This window comes from Otolemur garnettii, unplaced genomic scaffold, assembly GCF_000181295.1.
Source record: "Otolemur garnettii isolate 467f Iridium unplaced genomic scaffold, OtoGar3 scaffold00095, whole genome shotgun sequence".
Classification (NCBI taxonomy): Eukaryota; Metazoa; Chordata; class Mammalia; order Primates; family Galagidae; genus Otolemur; species Otolemur garnettii.
In genome coordinates, this window is record NW_003852490.1 from 2,985,762 (window position 1) to 2,996,307 (window position 10,546).

Sequence of the window (10,546 nt, forward strand, 5' to 3'; positions counted from 1 at the left end):
TAGTTGTCATTGTTGTTTGGCAGGCCTGGGCTGGATTCAAACCGGCCAGCTCCGGTGTATGTGGCTGGCACCCTAGCTGCTGAGCCACAGGCTCCACGCCTTGAATTCTTTCTTATTTTTTATTATTTATTTATTTATTTTTGAGACAGAGCCTCAAGCTTTTACCTTTGGTAGAGTGCTATGGCATCACAGCTTACGGCAACCTCCAACTCCTGGGCTTATGCAATTTTCTTGTCTCAGCCTCCCAAGTAGCTAGGACTACAGGTGCCTGCCACACCAGGCTATTTTTTGGTTGTAGTTGTCATTGTTGTTTGGCAGGCCCAGGCTGGCTTCAAACCCACCAGCTCTGCTGTATGTGGCTGGCACCTTAGCTGTTTGAGCCACAGGTGCCAAGCCTTGAGTTCTTTTTTAATTAAAATGTTTCCTGCTTTGTAGAACTTCATAATTTTTATTGTAATTTTATGGTAAATATACTTACTACTTTGAGTTGCTAGAGGTATTTCCTCAAACTAATTATCAAATTTGCTTACAAAATAGATAAGGGCAGGTATAAGATTCTTGAGTAAAATGTTTATATTTCATTCTTTCAAGAAATATTTATTAAATTAAGAACTTGTTAGGCTAGGTGTCCAGCATTGTTCTAGGTGCTGGGAGATAGAATGACAAATAGGGTAGCTGGAATTGTAACTTAGTGGCACACTATGAAGGGAGCACACATAAACAGAAGATGCACACATAAACAGATGGAAAAAGATTTATATATTGGAAAGAACTGAAGAAACCTGCTTTATTAAAGTGGTAGTGGTCAGGAAAGGCTACACTGAGAAAATAACATTTGAGCTGAGACCTGAATGATGGAGATATAAACCAAGTGAATTTCTTGGGACAGAGCATTCTAACCAAAGCGACAACACGGGACAAAGATTCTAGGGTGGGAGAGAGGTTTTAGTCTATTCAGGGAACATCAGGAAGGCCATATGGCCCAGACTTAGAGCTTTGGGAATGTCTTGTAAGGTGACAGAAAAGGGAAGAGTGGGACAGATTACACAGGACTGTAATAATTTAAGAGTTTTTTTGATGGGAAGCTAATTGAGGGTTTTAAGCAGAGGATGGCCAGCCTAGGACAGGAGACATTTAATAAGTATGCATATAAGCATTCAAATGATAGATTAAAGTTAGGGGCATATAGGAGGACTTAACTAAACTATAGGCTCCAGATTCTTGTTCCTGGGAAATGGAACAAGTATGACTTTTTTGGGGGGGGGGGACAAGAGTCTCACTATGTTGCTCTGGGTAGAGTGCTGTGGCATCACAGCTCACAACAACCTCAAACTCTTGGGCTTAAGTGATTCTCTTGCCTCAGCCTCCCAGGTAGCTAGGAATACAGGCATCTGCCACAATGCCTGGCTTTTTTTTTTTTTTGGTATAGTTGTCATTTGGCAGGCCCAGCCTAGGTACGAACCTGCCAGCCCCCACGTATGTGGCCTGCGCGCCAAGCCACAAGTATGACTTGATGAAGGGAACAGCATGGGAAAGAATATACCAGGGAGAGGAATTTGGTTAAGTGAAGTTTGAGCCTGGAAAGGGCTGAATAAAGTAAGGATCTAAAGGAAGGTAGCTTAAGTATCTGTAGTTGAAGTCACATACCAATCGGGAGGCGGTTGTCTGGGACTTGGGAAAACAAACCTCCGCTTTCCTGGACCTGCCCCTCCTTCCCACCACTGGTATGCAGCTGTAAGAGGGGAGAATAGCACCAAACATGGCAAGAGAGATTGGCAGGGAGTACAGGACCGTATAAGGCATGTATAGGATTTTAGTCATTAGTCCTCCATAACAATGGGATTTTAGGGAGAGTAACTTGATTGAATTTACATCTAACTGTGTTTAGTTGCTATTCTGTGGAGATTGGATTGGATTGGAGGAGGGGGGTTGAGAGAATTGATGAAGGAAGACTAGTTAGGTACCACAGATACTTAAGATGGCAGTGATGAGTGTAGAGTGTTATTGATAGAGCTTCTGACATGAAGACAAATTTAAGAATGTGGTTATTGATTAGGTTTAGGGATACAGAAAAGGAGAAAGCCCACAGGTCTGTACCTGAGCAAATGAGTGAATGGTGAAATCAGTACACAGCTACACTGGTCAGTTGAAAATCACTGCAGTGTTTTGACATTTCAAGGTATAAAATATTGAATTATTTTAAAATTATTTAACTTGTACCACATGTGTCTTCAAATCCTGATGACAACCCTATGAGATAGGAACTGTTATTATACCTTTTTTGCAGAGGAGAAAACAGGCACAGAGAGATTAAGTGATATGCGTATAGGTAGGTTTACTCTGTAGCTCATGGTCTTAACCATTAATTAAGCTTGAAAGCTGTTAATCACACATTGTATACTGTTTCATCGTTTATTTGGACTTACCTAATGATGTTATTTTGGAAATTAACAGCGTTTTAACGTTTCCTGAGAAGTATACTTTTTGTGTGTTACAGCTGTATGCCGGTGAAGCAGGCAATGATTGCTTTCACTTCCAAAGATTCTCCTTTGAAGTTGCTTGCTCTTTATAATGTATCATCATTGTTTGCAGCACATTTTGAAATAATGTAGCTGACTTTGCTTTTTATAGTGAAGATGCCTTGTGATGTCTGGGTGAGGGCTCAAATAGTCTTTGTAAATCAGATAAGCCAGGTACTTCTTTCTGTTAAAAGATTAAACATCCACCAAGATGCTCACAAAAATCCACTAATGTAGGTATATAAACTTTGCGCTGTGAATAACGGTTATGTAGACAAGACATTGTACCGATGACTAATAATATACCACTTTTCAGTAGACTGGGCCTTTTTATGCCAGGAGGGCAGTAATTGCTTTGAACACAGTGGATACTGTATGTCTTCTTAGCTTGGAAACTGACAGGCTTAAGGGAAGGTCTCTTAGAAATTTTGATATGGGGGAGGATAAGGTTCCCAGGAATAACTTGTTGCTATAATGGATCATGCAGTTGATAAGGAAGGAAGCCAGGCAGGGAACGGGTCCTCAGAAGCTATTAGGTGATTTTTAACAAAGAACAGAAACCTAAACTTCAGAAAAACTGTTTACCTTTTCCTTAGTTATTTCTTCATCATTGTTCCATAAGATTCTTTCTGCAAAGGTTACCTGATTTTGGTGTGTTGTAGGGAGCAAAGAAAGGGTTTATGTGGTTGTTTAATTATAATATGATTTTAAAGTAGTGGCTGTGGTGTTTGGTGAGAAAGATCCCCAGTGGAAGATGAAACTAGGCTATAACTGCATCTCACTGACCAGTCTCTATTAAAACAATCCTCTGCCCTACTTTAATAAGGGAGTAGGTTGTTACTCTTATTAAATTAAAGACTCATTGTCATAAGCATCATTTTTGGAAACTTGTTAGGACCCTGACTCTGCTCATGACATTCTAGAATGAAAAATAACATGCACAATTCATACATATGGTTTAATCTTTGTCATGTGGAGTAATTTTCCAAGTGAATTCTGAACTAGCAGGTGAAATCGACTTTTCCCTTGTTTTTGTGCACACAGTAGCAAAAGTTGCTTATTGAGGAATGCAGCTGTCAAGAACAGCTGCTGCTCACAGTTGTTAAGACTTAAGATAGAGGCCATATTTACACTTAGTATTGTTGCTTCTCTGTATATCTAGTGGGAAATCTTACCGGTGTTCTTTGTCCTGTTACAGAAGGAGTGAGAAAACCAAAGGTACTTGAACATCATTTTTTGTTAACTATTCTCAAATGATGTGCAATGGTGGAGGGTACACTTGTTTATTTGAAATTTTGCTTTAGTTGTTATTCTTAAAGAAAGGTTTGGCTTGGCACCTGTGGCTCAAGTGGCTAAGGCGCCCGCCACATACACCTGAGGTGGCAGGTTCCAATCCAGCCTGGGCCTGCCAAACAATGACGGCTGTAACCAAAAAATAACCAGGCATTGTGGTGGGCACCTCTGGTCCCAGCTACTTGGGAGGTGGAGGCAGGAGACTTGCTTGAGCCCAGGAGTTGGAGGTTACTGTGAGCTATGATGCCACAGCACTCTACCCAGGGGGACAGCTTGAGGCTCTGTCTCAAAAAAAAGAAAGGTTTGTAATGCAGAGGTTAAGGTAACCTGTTTATTTCTTTTTTAAATTCTAGGTGAGAATTATGAAGATGATGACCTAGTAAACTCTGATGAGGTTATGAAGAAACCATGTCCAGTACAGATTGTTCTTGCTCATGAAGATGACCATAACTTTGAGCTTGATGAAGAAGCTTTGGAGCAGATATTGCTACAGGAGCACATTCGAGATCTTAACATAGTAGTGGTATCTGTGGCAGGAGCTTTTCGTAAAGGGAAATCATTTCTCCTGGACTTCATGCTTAGATACATGTATAACAAGGTGAATAGTGTCTTTTAAATTGAACCTAGTTAAAAAAACAAACTACCGACCAACCCTGTTTTTTTAAAAAATAGACAAAACCCAGTTAGAGCTGCTGTATGTTTTATTTTGTAGAAATATAGTTCTTTATAGGACTTCATGGTTAAGACAGTAAGGTAAGTTTGAGGTCTTGACTGTTCATAACTTCTTTTTGCATAAAATATACATTGATATAGATGATTGAGCATTTATGTTTCAGGCATTGTATACCTTGAGAGTCTCTGAAGTACTATTTATCTTCTCTCCTTTTTTGTTATTTCTTTACATTTTCCTCTTCTTGGCTACTTACAGTGAATGAAGTAGGTGAATAGAGAGTTTTAGAAAAGTACAGCTGTATTTCTCAAATAAGGCACTTAGAGTGACTTTTTTTTTTTTTTACCATGAAGTCCAGTTTCTTATAGTAGCTTCTGTGGGCATCCATGATCTCAGTGTCTTCTCTCGCCTCTGTGTATTAACTGTACAGTTGTGGCTATTCCTTGAGTGTGTTGCATTTTTTAAAATTTTGCTGTATTTTTGGCTAATATTATCATAGAAGTCTTTCTTGACTTCTGTTGTATATTTTATTGACATTATTTTAGTTGCTTATTTTTTATTCCTAGTCTATGCTCTTTCAAGGGGAGACCTGGTCTTGCTAATCATGTCTCTAGCGCCTAGCACACCTGGACCTTAGTAGACACTTTCTATTTTGATTGATGAATCTCCCTCCCAGTACACATTCTTACTTAGAAATTAAGATTGTTATTTTCCTTCCTCTTACTGACGATTGTTATTTTCCTTCCTCTTGCGGACTTTCTCTTCTGGGGAAAAAAAAAGAAGACCCACCCTCCAATTTTTTTTTTTCCACTTGAATCAGAATACGTTCCCATTACTTGAAATTTGGTTTGCAGGAATGGGAGTTTGATAGGATTCAAAAAAAAAGGAATTGGAAATATTGGAGTGGAAAACAGTTTTTGGGAGCAGCTATGCAGGAACTTTTGACATTCAGAAACCACATGAAGACATTAGAACTAGCATGTTGACAGAATTACATAATTGTCAGAACTCTTTATGAGTTTAAATCTGTAACTAGGTATCCATTTACCTTGAGATAAGAAATGAGGTAAACATTCCCTGTTGGTTTTCTAGAAAGCTTTTTCAGTAAATTTTTTTTTTTTTTTTGAGACAGAGCCTCAAGCTGTCCCCCTGGGTAGAGTGCCGTGGCATTACAGCTCACAGCAACCTCCAACTCCTGGGCTCAAGCGAGTCTCCTGCCTCCGCCTCCCAAGTAGCTGGGACCACAGGCGCCCACCACAACGCCCGGCTATTTTTTGGTTGCAGCCGTCATTGTTGTTTGGCAAGTCCAGGCTGGGGATTCGAACCCGCCACCTTAGGTGTACGTGGCTGGCGCCTTAGCCAGTTGAGCTATAGGCGCCGAGCCAGTAAATTTTTTTAATAAGGATTTTATCTTTTCAGGTATTCTCAAGTATGTTTGAGTATCAAGAATGTCGTTAACATTAAAAAATAATATTTTACATGTTTAAGAAATTGAGAAAGATACATTATGGTTTTTCCACTTAGAGTTGATTATTTCCTATAGTTTTGCATCTGAAATACAAAAATGTTGTGTATGGCTATATCACCTTGAATGTGACTGATCTTGTCTGGAATAGATAGATAGTGACACATTCTTTAAAAAAATTTTTTTGTACATTTAAAGATGATAAAGAGTTTCTGAATCTTAAGGCCTCTCACTCCTTAAGTCAGCTTGTATGTATTATATCTATGTGAATCTGAGCTGTTGCCGACAAATGTGTTTGATTCCAAGTAGGTCACAGGTAGTGGAGTGTTAGAAGGAGAAGCAGCTTAGATCACTTGTCCAGGAATGACAGATGAGTTTTGCCTCAGGTGTCATTTCTGATTCCATCTCTGGTCATTTAGTAGTGGGTGTTCACATGGGGAGTAGCAGCCTCCTATTTGTCATGTATGTGCAGTCTCTGAACTAATAGGACTTCCTCTTGTGCGGGAGGTATGGAACCTACAGAAAGGTTGTGATGGCCTGAGTGAGGTTACACGTCTAGTTAGTGACTTCTAAGTTGAAATTTCTTAATTAACTTTCATTTATAAGTTTTTCATTTAGAATTCTTGATCTAAATAAAGATCTCTGTTAATCAAGAGTTGCACTTAAGCAGTGTCTGATTTTTGAGATAACATGCCTCTACATAACACTGATTTAGTGGTGAGTTACGCTTTTTCTTTTGAGATGAAAGTAAAGAAGGAAAAATAATGTAATAGTTTTGGATTTATTTTATTGACCTCTATGCCTGTAAAGGTGGGATTCTAGCTGAAATAAGTAGAAGTGTTCTATGTTGACCTGAGTCTAATTTACAGAAGTATACAGTTTACTAAAGTAGTGAATTATATAAGAGGAAATTAAAATCTGTGATTAGAGACTGAACTAATTAGTAGTGGTAGTGTGAGGGAGATTAACTTTCCCCACCAAAATACTTGTGCATACTCTCAAGTATTCTATGCTTCCTCCTTTCTAATCTGATTTGGTTGTTGAGGTTATAGTTCAGATAAATGTATTGTGAAAGGTGCAGAAATCTTAGTGTATAGTTTGAAATTTTACATACATATATATCCATATTAATAGTACCCAGGTGAAGATAATAGAACACTCTCTTTTTGTGTTCCCTACAAGTTAATATATAGTCCCCTAAAGTAACTACTGTTCCGAACTTCTCACAGGCTCATTTTATCTATTTTGAACTTAATATGAATGAAATCATACCCTATGGATTCTGTGTTTAGCTTATTTCATTAACATCATAACTTTGAGATGTATCTATGTTTTTGCATTATTTTTATTGCCTTAATATTTCACTGTATGACTGTATCATATTTTATTTATTTACTTAACTGCTGATGATATTTGCTTTGATGTTACAATTTTTAGTCAGTTGACTTGTTAATTATACCCTTCCCAAGTGAAGTGGATTACTCCAGTGTTAGTTAGAATTGTAAGAAAATGCTGATCAAATTATTCTATCTGGCTATTGTAAAGGTAGTTTCAATTCCAGGAATCAACTTATGAAGGTTAAAACTTAATTTAGCAAAATTATATGATACATGTAAAACTAAACACAATGCTTGGGATATTAATACTGAGTAATAGTAAAGATTCCTAATTCAATAGAGTTATTTCTACTTTTATATTAGTCTCTTTTTAAATAAGCTTATTGTGAAGAATTTTAAACACATGAAAGTAGACAGTAGTATGACTGCCTGTGTACTTAACAATTTTTAGCAATTATCAAGTCCATTGATCTCATTTCATCTATATTCCAACTCACTTCACACCTTATGTGTTGTTTCAAGGTAAATTCTCAGAAATATCATTTTGTTTAAAATATTTTAGTGTGTATGTTTCTTGTTTCTCCAAATAAGGACTTGTTTCAACATGACAATAATATCATGGGTGAAAATCAGTTTAATATTGTGAAATGTCTGATAAGTGTTCAATTTTCCAGTTGCCTCAATATTTTATTACTTTTTAATAGTTTGAATCCAAACAGAAGAGGTCCACATTGTGATTATCTTTTTAGGTTTCCCTTCCTCTTTCTCTTTTTCTTGGGAATTTATTTGTTCAGGAGACTAATTCAGTGTTCTTTTAGAGCAGTGGGTCTCAACCTGTGGGTCGTGACCCACAGGAACAGTATTAAAGGGCCACGGCATTAGGAAGGTTGAGAACTGCTGCTTTAGAGTTTCCCACTCTGGACTTGCTGTAATACCTCACTGGTGTAGTTCCTGTGTCCTATGAATTTTCCGTAAATGTTAGTTGAATCTAAAGACCTGGTCAAAGTCAGGTTAGGCACTTTTTGGGCAAGAATACTGCATAGATGATGATGTATTCTTCCATCAGAAGGCACATGCTATGTTTTAATATAACAATTCTTGAATCTTTACTGAATTCTAGGTGTTTTGATTACTGAGTATTTAATAGACATTATCTTAATCCATATTCACCATAACCATGTAGTAATATTAGTATTTCAACTTAGTAGTTGAAGAAATAAGGGTCAAAGTTTGTAGCAAATTTGAGATTTCAGAGGTGATTTGATGCCAAAGACTTTCTAAAAACTATTGTGTAAAATTATCTTTGGTCATTTTCCCATATATCTCAAGTATGTAAAGCATAGTTACATTATAGGATATACTTATACTAAATTGTTCTTTTGTAATTGTTCACTTTTCATTGTTTACTTGAGTTAGACTGACAGGAGGATACCTGCAAGTATAAATGTGGTGACTTTTCTTGTTGCCCACTGGTATCTAAGCCTAATGAATAGAGATGGTCTTTTGCTGTGCTTGCTATACAGGAGTTTTGACTCCATCTACTATGTATAACATATTTGCTAGTGGCATTTGAAGAGAACTGTCTTTTATGTAGTTTTTCTTTACTATTTAATGAGCTGCTCCCAAAATTTACCAGAGATCAGGAGTAAAAAACTATCTTTAAGAATCATATGTGCTTCCAAAAGCAAAAATATCTCAGAAACAACCTTATGGGAAATTGAACTTGATTTCACCTTCCTCTTTAAGGCTAATAGTGTCTGAGGTGTAAGACTCCTGGGAAATGTGTGACTACATGAGGAGAAACATAATTTGTCTCCTTTTCTTTTCCAGGAAAGAAATATATTTGGAGGAAGAACGATATTTTAAAATGTATCTTCCTTAGGTTATTTTACTATTTATTTTTTATTGTGATATAACTTATGTAGGATAAAGTGTATAAACCTTAGAATAGCCATTAAGTTTTTATATATGTATACTTTTGTAATCATTACTTCTCAGATCAAGACAGAACATATCTTGCCCTCCAGAAGGCTTTTCTCATTCCCTCTCCCAGTTACTACTGTCTCTAGCTCTCAAGGACCACCAGTGTTAGGATTTGCTATCATTGTAGATTAGTTTTGCCTACTTTGGAATTTTATGTACGTGTAATCATAAAGCATGTAGTCGTGTGTCTAATTTCTTTCACTCAACCTGATACCCTAAGAAGTTTTTTATGTTGTTACATGTATCAAAAATTTGTTATTTTTTATCTTTGAGTGTTATTTCATTGGATGGGTATGTCACAATTTATTTACCCCTCTTCTAATTGATAACAATATGGATTGTTCCTAGTTTTTGTGTATTATGAATAAAATTGCTGTGAACATTCTTGTACAAGTCTTGTTGATGTTAAGTACTTAATTCTTTTGGGTTTATACCCAGGAGTAGAAACGCAGAGTTGTAGGGTAAAATACCTATTTAATTTCAGTAGAGACTGCCACAATTTTTTCCAAAGTGATTTCGCCAATTTGCACTTTGATCAGCATTGCAAAGAGACGTATATTGAGTTGCTGTATGTCTAGTAAAACAATGTTTCCAGTCTTCATAATTTTAGTCATTCTGATAGGGGTGCATTTTTAAATTTCAAATCATTGTACCTGATACAAGTTCACTTGCTCATAAAACTGTCACATTTAATGTAGAAATTTAGCTTAGTTGTTTAATTATTACTTTAACTGAATTTACCTCTGAATGTTTCCCTCATTGCAAGTGAAACATTGTATGTAACTCTTATGTAACAAACCATTGAAATTTTGAATGATTTTTGCCAATGTGAGAAGCAATTTGATCAGAATTTTAAGTTAATAAGGAAGTAAAATTTTGTTTTTTTTTCCCCCTCATGAATAATAGCTAAGGAGATTGGATATAAAGGTTGACGTGGACTGTGTATTACTGTCTTTCCATCAGCACATTGGGGTCCACCTTTGAGATTTTGATTTTGGAATTGAAACTAATTTTTATTCTTCCATATGCAGGTTATAAATCAGTGTGAATGGTTTCAGATTTCAATTAGAAAAACTTTACCAAGTGGTGCCCATAGCTCAGTGGATAGGACGCTGGCCACAGACACTGAGGCTGGTGAGTTTGAACCCAGCCCATGCCAGCTAAAACAATAGTAACAGCTGCAACAACAACAACAACAAAATAGCCGGGCATTGTTGTGGGCGCCTGTAGTCCCAGCTACTTGGGAGGCTGAGGCAAGAGAATCACTTCAGCCCAAGAG

At 36.9% G+C, this 10,546-nt stretch overlaps 1 protein-coding gene across 1 annotated transcript in view; it reads left to right on the forward strand.

The window, feature by feature from the left end:
- Nucleotides 1-10,546, forward strand: part of ATL2 (atlastin GTPase 2) — a 68,280-nt gene that overhangs the window by 25,239 nt on the left and 32,495 nt on the right. Inside the window, exon 2 of the mRNA XM_023516669.1 lies at nt 4,166-4,410. Coding sequence (XP_023372437.1) covers nt 4,166-4,410 — 245 coding nt within the window. The remainder of the gene's footprint in view (nt 1-4,165; nt 4,411-10,546) is intronic.